Here is a 23,272-nt window from a genome sequence, read left to right as displayed (position 1 = left end):
TAACAGAGAAGATGGTGCTTGTGTTTGGAAAGATACAAACCCAAAAAAAAAAAAAAAAAGTTTGTGAGGAGCCAAAGTGGTTGAGCACGAGTTTCTTTTGCCTGTTTGGTGTTCTCCTTCTAACAATAATCTACAAAAATGTAATGATCAGCAAGAGAAACAAATACAGATCTATCTGCTGCTTCTCTTGCTGACCGTACCGACTGAGTCTCCAGAATTCTGTACATTTTGAGACTGTTTTTACGGTCTCTTTATTTATTTATTCATTTATTTATTTTTTGCATCAAAAGTTCTTTGGTGCAGATGTTTGTTTTAGGAATAAGTGAAACGGAGGCCTAGCCTTGACCAAAGGGTCCAAAAGGTTATGGCAAAAAGGTAAATGGTAGATATTACTTCCTATAAATCTGGATTCAGATTAATAATTCTATCAGGAAATTGAATTCCGAGGAGAAAAAAAAAATAAGAAAAAAAAAGATCACTGAGAGAACTGCAAATTGTTTGAAATTGTCTACCCTGTAGAGCAGACAGTCATCACACTCTGGAGACCAGCCAGGACATTTATCCCAGTAGTTGTCACTCATCTTATTATGCTGTCAGACATCTGACAGATGGATTTTAAAAACTTAAATAAATGTCGACTGCAATGAGATTGCGCTCAAGGAGGAATCTGAGATAATACCAGTGTGAAAAGGCATGTTGAATTCAAACAAAGTGCAGCTGTGACTATGCATTTTGGAATGCCTTTCCTGTTCATCAATGTGTTTATTGTTGTTATTATTTCAGCATTTCCTATGCATCTTGACAAAGATCAGAACATCATTATACTAATCAGACAGCAAGCTGTAGTTTACAATAAAGAGTTTACTATGTAAATGCATGAGATGCACAAAAGTTCAGGGTGAGTAAAACTATGAAATTGTTCATAACGCTGTGGTCAAATCTTGATTCAGTCACAAACAGAAATTGTGACTATTCTTTAAAAGAATCAAAGCATCATGTTACCACAACAGTGACAAGACTTACTTTCACCTTTTTGTTTTCACACTTTCTGGGGTCTTGCAGTGGATCTACATCATTTTCTCTTGATTACTGCTGAATCCTGTCCGGAGTTTGCTTGCCTCCACACCACCTGAACACATCCGTACCAGCCTCTCCCTCCCTAAGATTAGAATTTCACAGCCTTTCTTCCCAGTGCTCCTCTTGAAACTCAGAAGAACCAAGACCATGGCTTTCCTCTGGGATCTGGATCAGTGTCCATGTTTAAAATAACTCATAGCTTCTCACCTGTTCCTTCTTACTTTCCTGAGACCTATCATGCTCTCAGAAGCTACTTTGCCTCCCTCTGAATATATCTTCTCTGTCTTGGAAGCTCCCCTTCCTCAGACATTCATTTCTTCCACTGCCTGTTACCATTGGAAGCTCTTTTCAGTGGTTAAAACCAATTATCAGGGTGGCTAGAGCAGTTCCTTACAGCCTGTTTTGTTGACAAAAACTTGATTGTAGTCAAGGTAGCCCAGGTAAGGTCCTGTGGAACCTCTTAGCTTGCCATAGGAATTCCTATGCTTATTGCGCTTCACCCTAGCCAAAATGATCAAGCAGCAACTCTACTCCTTACCCCTCTTCAGGCCCATAATTCCTGGGTGTACCAGGCAGAACGAGAGTTGGCCAAACCACAGCCTTCTGTCCTTTAAAGTCTTCCTTGTTACACACAGGGAGTTAGATGTGGCGCATATAGTGCAAAGCCTCTCAGCTCTGTTCCTGTCTTCTCCATGGACCTATTATGTGACCGTGAGCAAATGTATTTAGATTTAACAATCATTTCAAATCGCTTTAATCTTTTGTGCCAAGTGTAACTCATATATAAAACTAATATTATGGCTAACGTTTTCAAAGGAGTTTAGGAAACTTGACGCAAATATTCCGCTCAAAGTCAGTATTAGTTTCAGGCTAAGTCCTGTAGACTGCTTTGCAAAAATAGCTTAAAATATTATTCCATAGCTATTATTTATTCTTCATGCAAATTGTCAGCAATTAACATTCTCCTTACTTTAAAAGCCCTATTCTTTTTTAATGAATTTATCTGTGAGGTGCCCAGAAGTACTAAAACATGTTTACAGAAGTATTCTTTCTCATAAAATATATACCTTCAGCAACATAAAAAATAAAATAAAATAAAATGAAATAAAAGTGAAAGGATCTTAAGACAAACAGCTTCAGTTAGGCAAACTCACACTTTTCACTTTTTTTCACTTACTTTTATTCTTATATTATTGTGGGGTTTTGTTTTGTTGGCTTTTGTGTTTGTTTTTGTTGTTGTTATTTTGTTTTTGTTTTTTTCCTTAAAATGAGGTTAGAATATATATTTATTTGAGATACATTCTGCCACCTTTACTGAGACTGTACAGGGACTTCATTGGTAGGAGGACAAGGACAAGGACAAAATGAGTAGTGTTCCTGAGTGTCTTTCCTGTTCAGGTTTCTCAACACTTTTATGCATGCCACTGGACTGTTCACATTATCTGTCTCTGGTTACTGCAAGCAATATACTTTAGATACTTTGAGGTGTTCCTTTGAAGGTACCTACTTCTCTGCACTATATGTAGCGAGTGGGGTGTTCCACCTTTGATCTTTTGAATTGCATCCAAGATGGGTGTCTAAATCAGTACAAACATATCAACTAGGGTGAGTCATTGTCTATTCTATAGTGATTTTTCTGTTATTCTAATCAGGAGCCATGGATCAGCATTCTGGTCATGCTCTCCATCAATAATGAATGCACTTGGATTCACGGTGACCCTACCAGTGGGCTAAATTAACTGAGTTCCAAACATACGTGCCTTTACCAAATGGTTATTTCATTGCTGGATTATTATCTATGCTACTTATTGAATTAAGTGGCCTTCTTTCAGAATAGATGAATATAGTGTGGAAGCTTTTGACTGAGATCAAAGATTTAAACAGAGGTTTTGACAAAGTTCCTAGCTGATAAACAAGTCAACAAAGAGGTACGGAAAAGAAAGTCTGTGGCTTTGGAAAATGAAACTGATAGTATCTCCAAAAAGTATCTCCAGTGGGTGACACTCTTGTACATGGGTGTGCATGTGATAGATTTAGGGTTAGAATTTTCTGTTGCTAGAAATCACAGAATATAAAAGAAAGAATTAAGCAGCATGTGATTTAAGATTTAAATTTACAAAGTCTCCACTTATTTCAAAGTGTTATAATAGGAGTAATGAAATATAAAAAACGGAGATATAATATCTCAAAATTTCTTCTTCCAAACAAAGTAGGGAAATGCAGCGAGGCATGCATAGATATGGCATTTATTAGTGATGCCTACTTCTCTATTTTTGATGGGTGGTTATGCTCACAGGGCAAGGACTCAAGTGTATAGGAAATGTGATTGTGAAGAACATGCTAAAAGGTAAGAGGATCAGAGATTACATTATCCAACCACAACAAAGTTATTCCATTAGGAAAAAGCAAACTGGTTGTTCATTTCCATGAGGTATACTGTACTGTGGTGTGTCACCATCTAAAATCATGCTTCTGTTGTACTTTGTATTCTACTCCTACTACAGAAAAATTACTTTTGCCTAAAAACAAAATTATTTATTTTTTCCTCTAGTTCTGTCACCTATGAAAGCAAGGGAAGAGTGTCAGAATATTTTTCTTTAATGTACCAAATATTTAATATTCAGTTGGTAAACTGCATGGTGCAGAAGTTAGTGACGATACCATGATGATAATCGCCTCTGCTAGCCTGTTGCAGTGATAGCGCTAAGCAGATACATTTACCTTTATCTCATGTCTCCTTTCACAGGGTCCTAGACTGCTAGGAATATTTTGGAATCTGCCAATGGGGTAGGAAAAGGGTCAATTTTAGTGTAAAAAGAAAGACGGTGTTTCGTGATTGCACCAGCTGGCAACTACATGATAGACAGCCGATGTTCTTTTATCCATGTAAGCTTTGTAGACAGAGGCTATAAAGTATATTTGAGAGTGTGGTTTTTTTTTTTTACACTTGAAAGTGGTAGCACATAAAAAAGCAACTACTCTGTGCTTTTAGGAAAAAAAAAATAAAAACTTTTTAATTATTTTAACAGCTAAATTTATTTGGAATCCATTGTATGAATGAAGTAATCTGAATATTACAGTGATGAATGCCATAGAAAACCTTTCTCATGAGATATGTCATAAAAAATTCAAGTTATATAGCAAAGCTAGTGTAAACCACAGCACATTAGGTTATAATCCAGTTTCGTGAATACTCAAAATCCCTTCCAACTTTTTCTATGTCACAAATACTGGAATAGAAATAAAGCAATTTGTTTTCATTTCCCATTAGTTACAGTGGTGCAGTGTCAGGTTTCAAAAGAGGTTCGCTTGACTGGACACTCCACCAAATCCCATACTCTGTGGCACTGCCAGTCACAAAGCAGGCAATGCTGGCATTGGGAATTCAGCAAAATATGAAAATGTTCAAATATAAGGGATTTGCCAGAAGCAGCAATGCTTGAAATTCCATGTTGAAAAAGTAATACTTTTGCCTGACATGTATTGCCTAGCCCAGAGGGCAGCCCACTGTACTTGGCACTGCTGAAGAGGTGTCCTTGTGCTTGAATAAGATATTTCAGATCATTCTAGACTATGAGAAGTCAACCTGGCAGTGGCAGCCTCCTCAGTGCCACCTGGTTTGAGGAGGCAAATGCAACCTTAGTGCCAGGTGTGGATGTGATCACACAGCTGTTGCCCAGAGTGGCGTGGGTACCACACTGGAAAGGGGCTGGCGTACTGCTGCACCTGGGTTTCAAAAGGGGTCCTTTTTTCCTCTCTGGGTACCAGAAAAATCAGCTTTATTTTACTTCCATTTAAACAAGAGCTACTATGTACAAAATAAACAGAAATTTGCTGCTAAGCTTTTTATCGATAAAGTTGTACAATTCTTTATGTATCACAAGCCATTCTAATTATTAAAAGGTATTATCAGTGTGTTTCATGTTTTGTGAAATCAAGGTGTTGAGTTTTTCTGCAAGTAATAAAATGCTCTGTTGATTTTGACATTTCTCTCCAAACACCTGTATGGACTTCATCCAATGCATATTATGGAGGCTTTAACATGTTCCTTGTTGTTAATCTGGAAAGGAGACCTTCTTCGTTGTTCTTTTTTTTTTTTTTTCACTCAAAAAATGTAAAGGTTTAGAAAACACAAAGCTCTTTCATTTTAATATTGTACTGACACTATGACACGACAAGATCATCTATTATTTTACTGATGGTTTTCTATAATTAAAGTGACTTCATAAAAAATGCAACTGCATATATAGAGGCTGATATAGTAAAAAAGGGTCATTGCTGCTGAACACCGATAGCAAAAGAAAAAAAAAACCTATGTGCATAGGCAAGACATGGGGACACACTTTCCAGTGGTTTCCACTACTTATAGAAATAGAAAGAGACTTGTTTCAAGAGATTTTGACTCTCAGATAACTTTAAATTCTTTGATGTCATAGAAAATGCCAAGGTAGGAGGTCTTTCTGTAAGATCAAATAAAACCCAGTCAGACTGTGAATGGGGAGTGAGCAAAAAAGTTTTTAGATGCACTACTAACCTGCTTCTAACTCTCACCCTGAACATATAGTAGGGTTCAGAAGCAATCTGTTGTGAATTCTTCAGCCAATTAGCTGAGTGAGTTACCACCGTTTATAATGCACAGAACGTGGAGGCTCTCTTGCCGTTGTGCCGAGCTGGATTGTTAATAACAGGAAGCTAGCACTTCTCAGTACAGTGGATCAGCTACATGTGAAAATAAATGTAAAAAACCTGGAGGGGAATGGCAGCAGACTGAGATTAGCCTTTATTTAATTTAGCATTTGGGGGTCCAACACACAAATGAGCGTTTTAGTAGGCTTCATGGTGGAAGTTGCTGTCATTTGTAAAATATTCTGGCCAATTAGCTAATAGTGTGCTTGGATTTCTCCTGTTTTGATACAGTAATACTAAGTACATTGTGAAGCCCAATTATACAAATCATCCCCATATGCCATACCAGTCTTTCTTTATGAACTGTGTTTATAAATCCTGTGTGAGGAAATGTGTACTTCAGCAATTTAGACCATGTGTAAAAACATAGCCAATAGGATTGTCAAGAAAACAAGTTCCAGCATAGGAAATCCTAATGTGTTCCGCTAAAATAACATGAGTGTGTTGTGTTGTGTGAGTTTTCTGATTAAATGCATATTACTTTATAGTGCTTAACCTGCATAGGTCCTTCCGTTTCCCTTTTTATTCTTTCCCTTTTTATTCTTCTCTCTCTCTCTCTTTTTTTTTAGGATCCAAATTTGGAGTTTTTAAGGAAATTTGGAATTGGTCTAGTCTCAGGAACAATAGCCTCAATTATTAACATTCCTTTTGATGTTGCAAAAAGTAGGATTCAAGGACCACAGCCAGTTCCTGGAGAGATCAAGTACAGAACCTGTTTTAAAACTATGGCAACAGTCTATAAAGAGGAAGGGTAAAACATTCTTATTTTAATAAATGTCCAGACCTCTGTTTTAGTTCATATGGGTCCATAAAACCATGTTGTTATATTTCAGATTTCACAAGGACCGTTAAGCCACCCTGAACTCATGTATCAAAAGAGCACAATGTAACATTTAAAAAATGTATTTTAGAATTACAAGGAAATGTCTTCCAACTTCATGTGAACTTTCACAGAAGGCTTACGAGATGATTACTAGGTTGTCAAAATTTGTGTTCAACACATAAATGCTTTGTATATCTCATGTAATTTTGTCAACTCTTCATTTTGTAAAAGGAAAATATCAACACAAAACAGAGTATCGCCCAGTTTAACTCTACTTGTAATTAGACCTCTGCACTTTTAAAATGACTGCTGAAATAGTTGAACTGGGGACAGATCCTCGTGGCAGTAACTTTTTCCAACTTTTTAAAATATTTCTCAAGTGAGGACTGAGTTGTAGCTTTGATATTCAATTATAGCAGTCATTTTGTCCATGTATGCAGCTGTTGTTAACAGAGTTGTCTTGAAAGTAAAACCATCTCACTGATTAAAGTCATATTTCTGATTGGCTGGACTCACAACGTAGCTTTTGGGACTGAACATTGATTAACTTTTTCTCTTCATCTGATCTGCCTCTGTAAAATGTTAAAATCCAGATACTGCCTGCTATTGAACATGTGTAATTTCAAATAATTGCTTCTAAGTGCTCTGCCAGCATTTTAACAAACACATGCTAAAATTCCATTCTTCTTTTACAGCAAGAATATTGTTTGAAACGCTTTGTTTGTTTTTCTTCTGCTGCAGATTTCTGGCTCTGTACAAAGGCTTGGTTCCCAAGATCATGAGGCTTGGTCCAGGTAATTTTTCCTCTCATTTCTATATTGTTTTTGTTCTTACTTTGTCTTCCTGTTTTTCAATTTCTTGACAAAATATAGTAAGCATCAAACAAATAAATGAGACACTGAACCAGAAATCATCAAAATCTCTTTCATCTTTGAATGATTTCTTTTGGTCTAAATATGTGTCTAAAAAAATCGTTTACACATACAGATGGGATGATCACAGATCCAAGTAGTTTGCTAGTTTGTGAACTTACTTTATTTGTGAACAAGCCAAAGTGCATCCATGCAAGTGCCAGAGCTGTGAAACCTTTTGAAGTGTTTATTAAAGATTGTCCTATTCCCTCTAATGTGATTTTTTGCTTTCACTAGGTCTTTTCTGTACCAATGTAGTCACCTTAAAACACAGGCTAGAGTCTTTTCAGTATAAATGCCCTCAACTAGTTGAGCCCAAGCATATCACATTCCATTTACTTTCTGCTTCCTGTGCTCTTCTTGGTCTGTAAGGAAAAAACCCTAAAAGGTCAACAGCATGGGCTGGGATTCCTCCCGTTACATGGCACTAGAAGGCTAAAAGGACAGGGATAGCTTCAAACGAGGTTTGTTGACTGACCCCTTCTCACCAGTTGTTACTCCAAATGGAGGAGCACAGTGGCTGAGGGCTAGATCTTCTTTGACATCAAGATTATTTTTCTCAGACTGCTTTTGATTAATGATGAAATCAAATCAGCGGGCCCTTAGACTTTGCCAGCCCACAGAAGCAGCCTGTGTCAAAAAGAGCAGAAGCCCCAGTTTGAACAGTATCCCATTCCCATGAAATTGTAGTTCCAATTGTGCAAGGTGGTTTAATAGGCAAGAGCACACATGGTTAAAAGCAAGTAGGTACAGAGTTTGCTCTAAGTATAAAGGAGGCATTAGGTTTGTCTGTAAATGTTTGCATATCCAATCCTTCTGACTAAGTGCTAGACCATGCCTGGTTATTGTGCAGGGCAAAGGAAGAAGGTGGGGAGGGGAAACAAGGCACCTAGGCATAACTCTGAAGCTAAAAGCCTTTTCCCTCATGATCTGAAGCTACTAAATTATATACAGGACAAAGAGCAGGCAGGGCTTCACTTCCCCAGTACCCGTTAGCACAGCTGACTTTGGAATAAAACTTTTCATCTTAAAAGTGACATTGCATTCTGGCTCAAATCCAGCAAGTCAGTTAAGTGTGTGCTTCATTTTAAACACTGTTATAGTTCCATTGACTAATAAGTAGATTTGGATTTCTGGTGAAACAATAAGGTAATCTTTATTGTGACTGGAAAGGTAATTCCTTCTTTCAACATGTGAATGCTTTCAGGAAAAGAGATACACAAACATCACACATTGTAAGAACTGGAAGCAGCCCTGATTTGAGTTCAAATCACATCTTCTAGACATTGTGTCTATAATTTGTTTGTTGGTCAAAGCCTTTTGCAAACTTTTGCTCTGTCTTGCTATCTGGGAGTTGCTGTTCACATAGGATTTCAAGTCTGATCATGGTTCATTAGGATAAATAACTGGGAAAACATGTGGTAGCTCTGTATGCCTGGTTGTCTGAGCCTATCCCATCCATGTAGAAAGGTCAGACCAGTTCAGCAGAACTTATTTTTTAGAGGTGCTACTGTAACCTGCTCAGCAAACCAACAGGCAAAGGCAAAAGGAAGAAAATAGTTGTGCCCCAATGCTGGCACCCAAAAGTAGTCCAGTATAACACACTTTTGCTCCTGCAGCCTAGAAGCTGATTCTCGTTTTCATCTTCTCCAACTAGCAGCCTCTCTATATATGCTTAGTTATATATACATCTTCCAAAATGTTCCCTTCTTCAGCTCAAATAATAAGTACAGCTCAGCTACAGAAGGGCTTAGTCTGGCTCACTAAGAGTAAACATCCTTTATTGCATTCAAGCTGAGATTTTGTACTGTTATCAGTTCTAGCAGATAACGCCGCTTCATCAAATCAAAACTTTGACAATGAATTCATAGCTAGGTACAGTCACAAGAAGATTATATTCATTCCAATACCATGGTCTTCTAATTTAGATGTGGTAAACAAACAGCAGAAAACCTTTTGTGACTCTTACCTGGAAGTATTTTCACAACCCTCGTGATGAATTTTTGTCATTCCATCACTCAAGTTGTTCATTCATGGCCAAATCTAGCTCTAAACAACCACACAAATATACATGTGTTCACAGATGAAAAGATTCACTTGTAAAAGAACAAACACAAATGAATCTTGCAAAAATGTGAAGAAAAATATCTGAAATACACTGAGGGTGATTTTGATTTAATATAGAAGCTTTTCACATCAACTTTGTGGTCTAATATCAAGCAAAATAGATAGATATGGTTCAAGAATTGGTGATTTTAATGAATTAGGGAAGTAATTAGAAATAGCTGTTTTGCAAATAAGGCTTTGCCATATTCTGTCTTATACTACACATTACAAACTCTACAAAATCTGGAAAATATTGAATTTTGTATGTAGTAAATAATATCTTCTCTTCCAGGTGGCGCAGTGATGCTTTTGGTTTATGAATACGTTTATGCATGGCTTCAGGACACAATTGACTCCAACTAGTGCTTCTGAAAAATGTACTCTTTAAAACTATATGCATTCTAAAATACATTTTAATAAAGTCAAAGTGATTCTCATTGTTATAGTTTTGAATGCCATCAGATTATACTGATGTTATTACAGCTCAAAACAGATTTGGTCTTCAGTTCTTGATCCAAAAAAATATTTAAGCATATGCTTTCCTGTAAGTGCATAAGTAAATAACAGAATTGATATTTGTAATTTATTTTTCTGTATCAAGAGAAAATATAAAGGAGACATAGGAACAAGATAATTTTTCAAAAACAAACTGAAAATTCTGGACCCTGAATTGTGCTATGTAGTCAATACATTTTTTTTTTTTCAAAATTACAGCTGGAATGGCAAAATAATGACTTTCAGAGTGTTTTGAAAAAGAAAACTGTAATAATCAGTTGGGACCAGATACTAAGACAGAGCAAATTGACAGCTCCATTTACTCCAGGTTACCAAGACCTGAAAACTGACCCAAATTCTAAAAACTCTTGTGTCAAGTTTGGTTGCCATTTCCGTTCAGCCCAGTATGATTTCAGCAGTGACAGAAGAGCTTCTTAAGTAGTTAGGAGGTGGGACAGAAAAAGAACAGCGGGATTAGCTACAACCTTAGAAAGACTCATGCTGTTAAATGTCCTGCCTATTCATAGCTGTATATATAATATAAAGCTCACTTAGGTCACAGGAGATATTGAACATAATTGGTATGAATAAAGTTACATTCAGGTGTGAAGCAACTGTGGGAATCATAGAAGAAACGAGTAAACAAATTAACAGAAAAAAAATATTTTAGGCGTGTAAGATCTTACTGTGAATTTTTGTCTACCTTCAGTATTGCTTAAGGAGATGTCCTGTCAGAAAAATGCTCAGGGCACCTTGATTACCCCTTTTGGCTGTTCTCACTACTGTGGGGTGGAGAAACAGTGTTCTAGACTGACAGAATACATGTGATCTTAATTAACTAGCCATACACCTCAAAGCAATGTGCCTTCTATAGATAAAAATTATTGCTGTACAGCTAAAATTATTGCTTTTCCCAGTCACTGTAAATATAAACAATATTTCAGTGATGTACTCCTATCTTTATTAGCCGTTCTAACCACCTCTGTGAAATATTTTTCTGTTATGCTAATTGAAGACAGTTTCATTTCATGCCACTTAGTTTCTTCTAAAGAACTCTTTAAGTAACTTAAAATCATGTATTATTCTGTCATGAAAATGTTCCCTTTATATAAAGGTTTGTTGTCAAATGAATGCATATCTTGCAATTGCTGAAAGTTTCTGTATCACCCCATACTTTATTCACACTTTAAATGCTCTTCCTCTTATCGAGGTTCAATCCTAAAGAAATATCTTTCCAGATTGTTACTTTAAAATGACAGTTCACATGTAAAGTCTCGTTTCATAAGTGTTTTTTAATACATTAAAAAGTAACAAATAGCTAAAAATAGACATGCATTTTCAGCACTTTCAAGGATGCTTGTACTGACATGATCAGTTAACCTCTCTTTTGTCTAAATTTGACAACAGTGATTTCTCATACCTATTCTATTTCATATATAAAATCAATTAAATCAGCTGTGTTGCAGTTTGTAATTTTAAGGCAAATGTTCATTGTTGTTGCACGTCGTTATCAGTACTTAGCCAAAGAGAAGACACTACTAAAATCATTTTGAAAGTGAAAATCAAAATGCTTCATAATTAGTCTTTTATTAATTTAGGGCATTCAAAATATAAAAATAAAAGACTTTAGACATACTGTATATACATATATAGCCTTCGGTTTTTACATCCTTTCCAACGTGATTTTTTTCAGTTAATATCTCAGCCTGATCTTTGATAAAAAGAGAACCATTAGAAAGCAGAAAACACAGCATTGTTTTAGAAAACAAACCAATGAATGTGCCTTTTTTATGTCTCTTCCAGGCCAATCCACCATCGCTCCTGGTGTAATATGGGGTCAGATTCAGTTTTACACCAGGATCATGCAAACACAGTGGGGCTGTCACAAAAGGGAGTATTAGGCTTCACTGATTTATTTGAAAACATTTAATGCTCTAGGAATGGATCTAGGCTTTTTGTACTAAAAACTTAAATTCTGCACTCATGTATACTGCACATCTCCCAGATTAACCCATTCACCTCAGTGAGTTCATTCCAGATTTATACCCCTGTTCCTTACAGCAGGAGTTGACTTCTATTTTTACTTGAAAAACAATTTCTCTTTTTTTCCTTTGCTTATTGTAAAGTAGCTTAAAGTTGTATGGCTAATAAGCTAACGTGCTCTGGTTTTGAGTTTACCCATGAGTATAAGCAGTAAGAAGACTCCTTGGGCAAAGAAATATTCTGCATCATAGGTTTACATTAAAAAAATAATTATGAAATTTGACAAAAAAAAAAAAGCCAGTCACCAAGGGCCAAGGTCAGGCACCTTTGCTCATGCTGAGCGACACTTCCTGCATGCAGTCCTACTGACTTTCCACACAGGTATAAGGTGGTATTTACAACAGGCAAATGCATGAAGCACAAACTGTACTGAAACAAACAAACAAACAAACAAATAGTTCATGATGGTGTGTGTGTGTTCACAGATGAAGATTTATTAATAAAATGTCTTGTCCTGGCTTTAAAAAATTATCCCAATTAAGATGAAGACAAGGTAATTCAAGCAACTCACACAAGCTGAGGAACTGTTTTTCTATCTTCCACAACACACTAATGCCTCATGGGAATCTCAGATAAGAAGACTTATATCCCAGAAATTTCCTTGTTGCACTGGAAAATATGGAAAACTTTTAACATAGGTGTACTGCATTGCAGGCTTGTGAATCCTTGGAGCGCAAAAATCTGTGCTTTGAGAGGCTGCTTGTCCTTTATCTTTTTATCACTTTTTCCTTAGATGTATATTGCCTGTGTTGCATGGGTAATAATAGGTAAACTTAATCAATAATTCCATTATCCAGGAAAGAAAAGGTTGAAAGCTAAAATTCTATTGTCAACTAAATCAGTTATTGACTCGTGATCTTTTCCTTTTTTTTTCTTTAATTCCTAGTTTATTTTTAGTGAAGAGCTAGTCTACAGTTAAACCAATTTATTTTTCATGGTGTTAAGGCTGCATAAACTTTTATCTTATTTCAACTCTATGTAAAAACAGAATAGGATCTGTCACCCTACTAATAGTACGGCAGTGTGGAAATGCGCTTGTGTGCAAATTTCGTTACAAGTAGTGGTTTCCAGCAAACAGTCTGTTAAAAAGTGTTCTACTAAATAGCAATGGCTTAAGCATCTCATTAAAGCTAACCAGCTGTCGAATTCCTTTGCTGTACTGAGGCCTGAGAGTATGGGATCATATTCAAGATCAGATCTTTCTTTCCTTAGGGCCATAATACTATACCTGTGTTCTTTACAGAAATACTGTTCAGTTGACTGTTTTTTAAAGCAAAGAGCAAAGGTGGCTGCAATGAGTCCATCTGTATTTCAGTGGATTTACTGTACACAACATTTGTACTGATTACTTCTATTGTTAGGAAAAATTGCCCACTGTTGTCTCAGTGATGAAACCTGGAAATTTACAAAAAGAGGAATGTATTTTAAGAGAGGACTGTATTTTACCTTCCCACTGAATGAATGTTTAATATTGTACGCAGATAGAGCAATATTTGAAGAATGACGTTTTCTCCTTTGTTTTAACCATCTTTGCTGTAATTTAAGTTATTGCACAACATTTATAAAATACACAATATATTAATATTCTATGAAGGATATGAAATCTCACACCAATCTTAATATTTTTTTCCATGTTCATATTCTGAACATACCTACAGCATGTGGAAAGCATTCTGGAATAATATTCAGAACTTTATTATTGCCCAAGGAAAACAGGTAAATTTTCAAAGATCAGAATGTTAGCTCTCTTGGGATAAAAGTTAAGAAGGTTTAAAGCAAAATAACTGGGACAGAGTACTTGCCACTGGATACAGAAATCTAGAAAGGGAACTTGTTAATATTAAATAATATCTGTGTTTGTAGCACCACCACCAGTATACCTACAAGGGAAAAAAATGATTCAGAACAACATTGTAAACTTTACCAAGAGCCATATTTTACATTCATTAAAGCAGAAATTAAAGACAACTTCTTCTTAAAAAAAAATATATAATCTTGGGGCCAAAAATGCTGGACACAAGTGAGCTGACAATGACAGTACAATTCTGTTTCACAGTGGTTTTGCTAACTTACATGGCTTTGTAAGCATCCTTGCATGTTTCACACTAACAGCATTTTTTTCTCTTCAGAATTGTTTTGTTAGATATTTTCCACACATTTCTGTTTCTGTACTTAACATGGATGTGGTATTTTGTGAACATGGGAGGCTGGGTGCAACTGGGGAGTGTTTATTGACTGGATTTTGGTCTTTGAATCTTCTGCTAAAGAAATAACTGTATTTCATGAGATGCTGAAGCCTCCACACAAAAACATGACGAAAAAAAACTTACCTAAACTTCATCACCTGAGGCTATCACCCCACCACGCAAAGACACAGAAAATAGCTAGAAAGTCACCTTTTTAACTTCCAAGAAAGGAGAGGAAAAAAACAAAAAAAAAAAAAAAAGGAAAAATATAAATGTACTGGGGAGTGAAAACAAATGCTGTCAAAAGCCTATATTTACAAATGGATAAAAGTACTAATGTATTACTGCCACTGATGACGAAATGCCAGAAGAATCTGAGAGCTGCACATTGCCTTGGTTCTATATTTGATTACCAAAACTCAACAAAACAACAAAAAAAGTGATCTCTTAATAGCAGTGGATTGCATAACCCCATCAATATGGAGGTTTGTTCTCTAGAGACAGATCTTTGGCAAATACCTTCTATTTAGCCACCATTGCTGATTTGAGGCATAGCAGAATTTCCTGTGATGATTTTTCTTTATTGATTTCTACACAAATCTCAACAACAATTGCACATTTAACAAGTCTGTGGTGATTAAGAATAAATACGTGTGGTTTGACCAGAGGAGAGTCAGACAAGTTTCCACGGGCCCTTTGAGGGACACAAGATCTTTACTCGGAGAGTGCAAGGACATCAGCACACTCCCCTCTGTTTGTGGTGTTGCCTTCAACTCTTTCAATCCCGAAAGTCCAACGGGATGCAAGTCAGGAGGAGAAATGCCCGGTACGGCCAGCACGAGGAGAGCAGTCCATGAGCCAGGCGCCGGGGACGCTTGTCCTGGACCAGCTCCTGCATCAGAGAGCGGAGGCTGTGACTGAGTGGCTGCCCTCCCTGGCTGTCTGCATGCCCTTGAAGGCCAGCGAGGTGGGGAGGTCACAGCTGTGCGGGGAGAGCGGTGTGCCTCCGGCATGCTGCCAGCCGTGGCCCGCCATGTAGCCAGAGGGGGCCGCGCTGTATGTCATGTACGGCGAGACTTGGGCTGGCGTGGCATAGGGAGGCATGGCCGGTGCAGACACGAAACTGCCGACAGCTGGGAGGCCGTTCGGTGCCTGAAAGGAAAGGGAGAAATGTTTCTAAGGGAGTAAAACAGTTTAGATATAAGGGAGAAATTCTTCACGGTGAGAGTGGTGAGGCACTGGCACAGGCTGCCCAGAGCAGCTGTGAATGCCCCATCCCTGGAGGTGTTCAAGGCCAGGCTGGATGGGGCTTTGAACATCTGGTCTGGTGGGAGGTGTCCCTGCCCATGGCAGGGGGGTTGAAGTTAGATGCTCTTTAAGGGTCTCTTCCAACCCAAACCATTCTATGAGTCTATGATTCTAAGACAAATCCTATCTGCAATAAAAGAAGCTGCTGAGGCATTTGCACAAGAACCAGGGCTGGTGATGCCCATATGACAGCAGCCAAGAGCCACCCATCATTATTCCCCTGGATTTCCGTGGTGCTGAGGCCCTTTTGTGCTTTGCTTGTAAGACCAGCTACCCTGCATCAGCCCCGCACACCCCTCCCAGGAGCCCAGCCATGGCCATGACCAGCTGCTTACATTTAGGGAACACATACAAAAAGCAGGGCAAGAACTACCGAGCCTTATTCTGTGCTACTATTATGGTTTAATTATTAGGTGGTCCTGTGTAGAGCTAGAGCTAGGAGTTGGACTCAATGATCCTTGTGGGTCCCTTCCAACTCTGGATATCCAATGATTGTACGAAGGTAGCCTCCTCGTAAGCCTACCTGCCTTCCACCAGCAATGCCAGGGACTCCTTAAGCCCATGGTTGCATCTCCTGGTGATGTTCAAGAGCTAGTGCTGGATCTATTTGTGATGGACCCATCCCAGCGCCTCTCCTGCCCCAGCCCCAAAGGGCTCAGCCCTGAGCTGCAGCAGGCAGGCGCGGGCACGGATCCCGGCACAACGCTCCCTGGAGCGGAAAGGTAACAAGCAGCTGGGGGGATGGGAACATCTGAAACTCTTTGGTAACTGTTTGCTCAAAGCATGACTCAGAACTGTAGTAGTATTACTGATGATGTCTTTTAAAATCTGTTTTCTAGGTATCTGGATATACCCTTGCAAAGGTTCTTTGCCCACAGCTTCTCCAGGTTTCAATAGGGCTTCTGTGCACAAAGCAATTACAGGGCTGGGTCCTTTCCTGCAAGCTATTTTCCTAGGTCCTCCCTAGGCTAGGGAGAAGGGTTTCTATTTAAATAAAGAAGGGAGAGTCCTTCAGTCTACCAGGGTAGGATTTCACAATGAATGACTCCTTATTTAAATAAATAAAAAAAAAAAGTTCAGTGGTTTATTTCACACCCTATAAATGCTTCTTCAGCAGAACGGGAACAAAACAGGATCATTTATCTTGCTTAGGTTTTGATTTGTGTAGTGTTTACGTTTTAGGATTTCTGGTGTTGTTTTTTTTTTCCCAGAAATGTTTTCTATCTGGGTATGAAAGAGCAAGTATCAATTCAGCAAATCGTGTCGTGTCTGCCAATTTTGCAGAGATTTAATCACCTGGTAAAACTGGACCTAACCTGGACAGTGCAGAGTTGAGAAATGAAACAGACTTTTGTTCCTGCTAAAACTTCATTCAATGTTAACGTTTCACTTACCAATCTCTGTCTGGATTGCACCTGCCTAAATTTCCAGTATTTATCTCCATAAACAACACTGGCCTAGTTTCAGGTTTGTTTTTCCTACCAGTGTAACTCAGTTCCACTGGCTGGACTGTCCTCTCATTGCCACTTGGGAAAATAAGCAGTAATCCTGCTGGAGTCAATATAAATGTGTACAGCAATCTAAAACAGCAGGAGACAGTGAAGGGATTCCAGCCATAAGCTTCAAATAGGGATATTAATTAGTACAAAACATACAGCTGCAGCAGCAACGTAATTGTCATTCCAAATCCATAAACACTTTTTTGAGGCTGAACTTGCCTTATTCTTTTGAAAATCCAAATATGTGACCTGACCTTCAACTCCAATTACACGTCCCCTACTGTGTCTCAGAATTACACTTTAGCCTTAGTTCTAAATATCAGTGTTTGCAACAATACTAATTAATACAAACCCTCAAATAATTGCACTGTAAATTAGTACACTTCTTAAATCACATGGAAAATTATTTTACTGAATTTACCAGAAAGTAAAAAGTGTGACAGGTCCTAAATAGCAGCTGTTCTCCAAGCTCCCTGACTCTTCTATTGTGCAAATGCTTTTCAGCAGCATATGAAACAAGAAAAGAGCACCTCTCTGGTTTTCCTGACAGCAACAAAAAGCTTTTCACAGGGGAAGTAGAGCCATTAGAGGTGGGTTGTAACACTGGGACATCAAGACCCACAGCCTAGAGGGATCCTGCAGGGAGAAGTACAGAAACCCTGATGGAAGGCTGGAAAGAGACCTGGGACAAGTCCCTGGGGAGTCTCATAGCCGGTGCGGCAGCACAGGGCAGCCAAACCTCCAGCCCCTGAGGCTCAGAAGAGGTTGTTTGGACTCTGTGATACCACCCTGCTCCCCCAGGCTTGCCCACTTCCAAGCAGTTTGGTGCCAAGCAGCGGGCTCAAGGTTGAAAGCCCTGTTTTAAGTAGGGTTCCTCAACACGAATGGTCATGTCCCTTGGTTGTGCCTTTGCAAGGATTCCCCCTAGGCTACAGAGAAGTCACATGTCCCTCTAGCCTCCTGCATTGTTGCTGCTCCCCTCTATCACGTGTGGCTCTGGGAAAAGCCAGGCTCCTCATCTGCCATGGAGAAGAGAAAATGCTTCCCATATGCTGTACAGACTGCCGTGCTATAGGATGCTCTCCAAACACTGGCGCTTCCTCTTAAAACTCTTTAGAAAAGGCAGATGCTCTAACAGCGCCTCATCTGAGGAAAAATAAGTACTTAGGCTACGAATGCATCCTTCAAAGCTGTGTGCAGTGCTGACTTATGCCAAGTTGAAATACCACTTGATGCAATCGCTTTGCCAAGCATCTCTACCCACCCTGCTATCACAGGCCAAGTGTGTATGGGTAGTGCGTGCCGTCAGTGAGAAAGGCAACTTTTGGTCCTCAAAAAAAGAATTCCTGCTATGTCCAACCCTAAACTGCATCCAGAAAAAAAAAATATATATATATATATATAGAGAGAGAGAGAGATGGTGACTATGTCTACACATGTAAATAAAATAGACCAGGGCCAAATCTCTGGTCCTGAGGATGAGCCATGTCACACAATACTCGTCTCTACAGCTCACCTTCCTTCTGCCTGAAACAGGAAGGCCTTGTCCACGCAGCCTGCTGGGAAGGGTCCCTGGGCTGTGCCCTGCCAGACCCCATGCTGAGGGGCATGCTTTTCTTAAACCACAGCTGTGATAACTGATGTTTTCATGGCATCTAACTGTTTGGAATGTGAGGAAGATCTTGCCCTAAAAACAGAGGCCAAAACATGGAGACATTTGTGTAGGGACCACCAGTTGTGACCTGCCAGAGGCCACCAACATTTGAAAGCTATTGTCTCTCCCTCGCTGAATAAATGAATCACTCCGATTTTATTTCCAGGGCTACAAAACTTTACTGCTCGAAGACATGAAGATGTGAATGCCAATCGATGTCTCGAGCAAAACAGGCAACACTGGGGTGGGTAAGGACTGGCCCGGCACACAGCATGGTTCTGCTCCAGCAGATGTTTGAGCTGTCCTGGCAAAGCAGCCAGAGGCCTGTTCTGGTCCAAATGTAAAACTGAGGGGCTGGAGAAAACCTCACCTTGCATGACTTAAAATTGTGCTATTCAAAAAAAAAAAAAATCTGACTTTCATCAGTGAAGGACTTGGTACAATAATTTTAACCACAAGGGTTTTTGCTTCTAAACAGCTTTAGATACAATGTGTAGGTTATCAGAAGGGTTGAATCTTGTCTGTCAATCTGGCAGTTTTTACAAACATGACATTCACTTAAAATAAATGGAGGGGATTAAGTTCCACAAGCCTGTATATACTGGATGAATAATTCATCCTGCAGTATTTCAATCAGAGGAAATGAACACCAAAATCCAAACATTCATAATTAGGAGTGCGAGAACCCCATGGTGATTATGAATTTTTAAAACCCTTAGAACTTGTTTTAAGTGCAGAGCTTCTTGAACCTTGTTTTTAAGTTTTATAAACAGTTTTTTTTCTTTAATTTAAACCACTGCCTTTCAAGGGAAACAACTTAAAAAGCAAGCAAACAAACAAACAAACATGTAGTTCTAACTGATGGAGAACCTCTGCTGTGTGAATGATTAGGGTTCCTGTTTGGAGTACTTCACTGCCTGGCTTCTACAGAGACCAGAGGGAAACATTTGCTCTGCGTTGCTGCCTCTACTGATGTTTTGAAGTAACTGACAGAATAAGTATTTCCAAATTTTAGAGCTGTGTTCTCAACCTACAACACGTGACCTCCAAATGATTTGTAAATTCAGTCAAACATGTTCTCACAAAGATACCTGCAAAACAACAGTCGGGTCAGGATCACAAGTTCAGTCTCGTGCTGTTCTACTGCGTTACTGCTGATACGCGCCAGTGCAAGTGAAAGGAATATCCAAGACACAATACAAAGCCAAAGGGACTTAAAATGTCACTTTATGTGATATAAAATGATGATGCTGAAACAAATGACTGTGTGCATTTTCACCAGTGAAGGAGTTGACTCGGTAGTTTTAACCCAGGGACTTTTAGTTTTAGACACTCTAGGTACAATACATTGTTTTCAGTCTGTTTGGGATTTGGGATATAAACGGGTAGGTAGCTGAAAAGCAAGTCTAGACCCAAGCCTGCGTGGGATTGTCTTTGGAAAAAATAATTTCCACCAGCTGTTTAGATTCCTAAAAGTCAAAACCTGAGATAGCCCCCTGCAACTCGATTTCTGTTAAGAAGGTTATGCTGGTGTAACGTGCCATACAGCTTCAGCCTCCTCTCCTGTATTTTAGGAGACAGGACACAAACTTTCTTCACAAACTTCCCAAACAATCCATGCCAGACAAGCAATGTGACTTTTTTTTTCTGCCTTGGCCATATTAACACCAAAGAAAATACAAGCTAGATTCCACTTTCAAGTATAAATTCAAATTCCATATAGATATATCTATATCTCTCTGTAACTGAGTGATACCATTTTGTTTCATCCCTTGTCTGCTTTTCCTTCTCTTTATTTTGCTTGCTAGATATGTTCTATGAGCATCCAAATTAGATCATCTCCCTGTGATCCTTTCACAAGTAGGAAATGTTTTGTAAGATGACCCAGAGTCACCTAATTTTTCTCAGAAACAGCATTCCAAACTGTAAACATTTAGGTTAGCTATTTTTTTTATTGTTGCATTTAGGTTAGCTATTATTAATAGCAGTCATGTGAATGACCTCATTCCAAGTTTACATGAATACAAATGTTAGGTGGATGCCACCTCGGTTTTATAGTCTAACTCCACAGTAAGTGTTCAAAAGAATGCAAATGATTCTTCTTATTTTAAAGTAATTGTTTCCAATGATTTGAGTCATCTGCCCATTGTAATGCAATTGCTACAATATTGTTTTACAGAGATAGTTTTCTATATTGACTAAGCATATGTTTTGTGGAAGTATTCAAAACGCTTATTAAAAAAGTGTTTCTGGAGAAACAACTTTGGCTTCAAGACCAAGCTAGCGAATTTGACAGCCCTAATGAGCTTGGACAGTGAGTCAGACCAAGCTCCTGTGCCGGAACCAGCAGCAGTTCTGCCTGTGTCACAGAGGAACACACCTCTGGTGAGTTAGGCTGCTGCTTCATACGTATTTCCTAACCCTAACTCTGCCTTGGATGGAAGGAACCCTCCCTGTCATTGGATCAGCAAGCTCAGCAATTGCCTTTATCCTCCAGCCCAGGGCCTTTCCCCAAGAGAAAACGAAACAGATCTGTGGAGGCATCACCACAGCGCTACTGAGAGCAGCAGCTCCCCTGCAAAATGGAGAGCTGGCAGCAGCTTAACTACAGCAGCGCTACCAGAGCTCCACAAACAGATGCTCTCTTGCTGCTCATTTTTCAAAACGAAAAGCTTAAACAATTTCTGGAAACACCAAATGTTCTCCGAATGTCCTGAAAACGCACTACAGGGTAGCTACTGGAGGAGTCATTTTTTCCACAGCAAGGGAAAAGCATAGCACGGAACTGAGCTGAATATCGAGTCCTTCAATCAGAAGAGCAAATTGCCTAAAAACCCAGAGGATATCTAATGTTCGTAGTGACGTGCACATAATCAGTCAAAACGGTTACAGCAACAAGACTAGGAGCAATCAAATGCAAACTACAAACATAAAGGAAGCAAACCTGCTAAATCTCCCTTTTAATTGGAGGTTAAATATGATTTATAAATCAAACCAACAGATGGGATCCCAGGGGAAGAGTAAACAAATTTTCCAAGTAAAACATCAGCAGCAGGCATGTAATGGAAATCTCATTTCAGAAAATGGCATTACCTAAAGATACAAGTAATACACCTAAGTTTCTTTTAAGCTTTTGAAATAACTTTAAAAATAGAATAGTAGAATGACATTTAAAAATATTTCGGTACAGATTGTAGTTACCTAAATTAGACCTAAATTCTGAAGCTACTATTCAGTACTTCAACGGGAAAAATGACATGATCCTACAAACACTCATCAGCATCCCCCTGAAATTAACGTGCCCACACAGGTAAGTCACAGTAACCTAAAGAATAAGGGCTACAGAAGTGAGCAGTGAACAAATTTATCCAGTTCATGATAACTTTTCATTCAGAATCTAATTAAGAAAAATTTAATAAAATTGCTAAAATGGCAGAGTACATGTGATAACTTAGTCAGAGCTGATTCTGCAAACCACAGTTTAGTGACATTTCCTAATACTGGAAATTTTTTGCAAAAATCTTTTCATAGCTCATATTAAACCGTATCCATATTCTTATATGAATTAACTTATTATATTTAACATGTTCCCACTTCCATTTTCTGTTAATGCCGCTGCAAGCAGATGAGACTAGAATGGACTCTGAAAAGTGAAAACATTTTCATCAAATAATTGTGACGTCCAAAATACCCTTGAACAGATGGGGGAACGTTTTGTAGGTAGGATATTACTTTGAAATATATGCCTTAATTTTCAATAAAGATTGGGCAGCGGTAACACACTGGAATTGAGGAGCTTTTAAAATAACACATGGGCAAGATGTTTACAGTCAATCTGTTGCTCAGCTGAGCTGGGTTGATTCCCAGAAGACTGGGCTTTGAAAAATAGGAAGAAAACTTTCAAGGATGGGGAGTTACAGGATCCCTCTTTCACTGTAAGTTTTATGCTGATATTCTATTTGAAGACACAATTAAAACAGAGTTATATGCATGCTTAAGTGCTTTAAGATTGCAAACATAATTAGTTATCCAATCCTACATCATCTCTCTTACATTGATGCTGTTTTCCTTACAGCTACTTTTCCCATTACTAAATTCAATAGTCCTTGCATTACACTGTACCACATGAGCAAATCACACTACTTCCTTCTAAAATAAAACTTCATTCCCTTAATAATGAGCAGATCCTATTCCCTGTGTTTAATGTGCTTTTTTATTAACTTAAAGTTGTTTCCTTTACTTGTAGGCAACCCCAGCTGCACTGAATAACACAGAAATCAGATAGGATCAATTGAGTGTTTTAACTATAGTTGCGACATGCATCAAAATCACTCTTAATTATATTTTCTTATCAAATTTTAAATCTCAGCCTCTTCGGGGAAATAAAAACCCACTTTTGGAAATAGAAATAACTTGAATTTACACACTATCACTGATCCTTTCCTAAAGGAGCCAGGGGCATTTTACGTCTTTTCCAAAACAAA

General features: G+C 38.4%; 2 protein-coding genes across 13 annotated transcripts in view; one reads left to right on the top strand and one right to left on the bottom strand.

Moving 5' to 3' along the window:
• The window catches only part of SLC25A21 (solute carrier family 25 member 21), a 254,983-nt gene extending 243,316 nt beyond the window's left edge, over window positions 1–11,667 (top strand). For 9 of the 11 annotated variants that reach the window (XM_080592971.1, XM_080592975.1, XM_080592972.1 and 6 more), the window contains 3 exons: window positions 6,333–6,514; window positions 7,328–7,380; window positions 9,896–11,667. In XM_080592971.1, coding sequence (XP_080449097.1) covers window positions 6,333–6,514; window positions 7,328–7,380; window positions 9,896–9,966 — 306 coding nt within the window. In that variant the 3' untranslated portion in view covers window positions 9,967–11,667. The remainder of the gene's footprint in view (window positions 1–6,332; window positions 6,515–7,327; window positions 7,381–9,895) is intronic. The other 2 variants (XM_080592970.1, XM_080592967.1) reach the window with 2 other exon arrangements.
• Window positions 11,668–13,647: 1,980 nt separating this feature from the next.
• PAX9 (paired box 9) overlaps window positions 13,648–23,272 on the bottom strand; it is a 20,420-nt gene continuing 10,795 nt past the window's right edge. For both annotated transcript variants that reach the window (XM_080592962.1, XM_080592963.1), the window contains one exon: window positions 13,648–15,479. In XM_080592962.1, coding sequence (XP_080449088.1) covers window positions 15,225–15,479 — 255 coding nt within the window. In that variant the 3' untranslated portion in view covers window positions 13,648–15,224. The remainder of the gene's footprint in view (window positions 15,480–23,272) is intronic.

Source organism: Anser brachyrhynchus (genome assembly GCF_964034855.1).
Source record: "Anser brachyrhynchus genome assembly, chromosome: 5".
Lineage (NCBI taxonomy): Eukaryota > Metazoa > Chordata > Aves > Anseriformes > Anatidae > Anser > Anser brachyrhynchus.
This window is presented reverse-complemented; position numbering and strand designations above follow the sequence as displayed.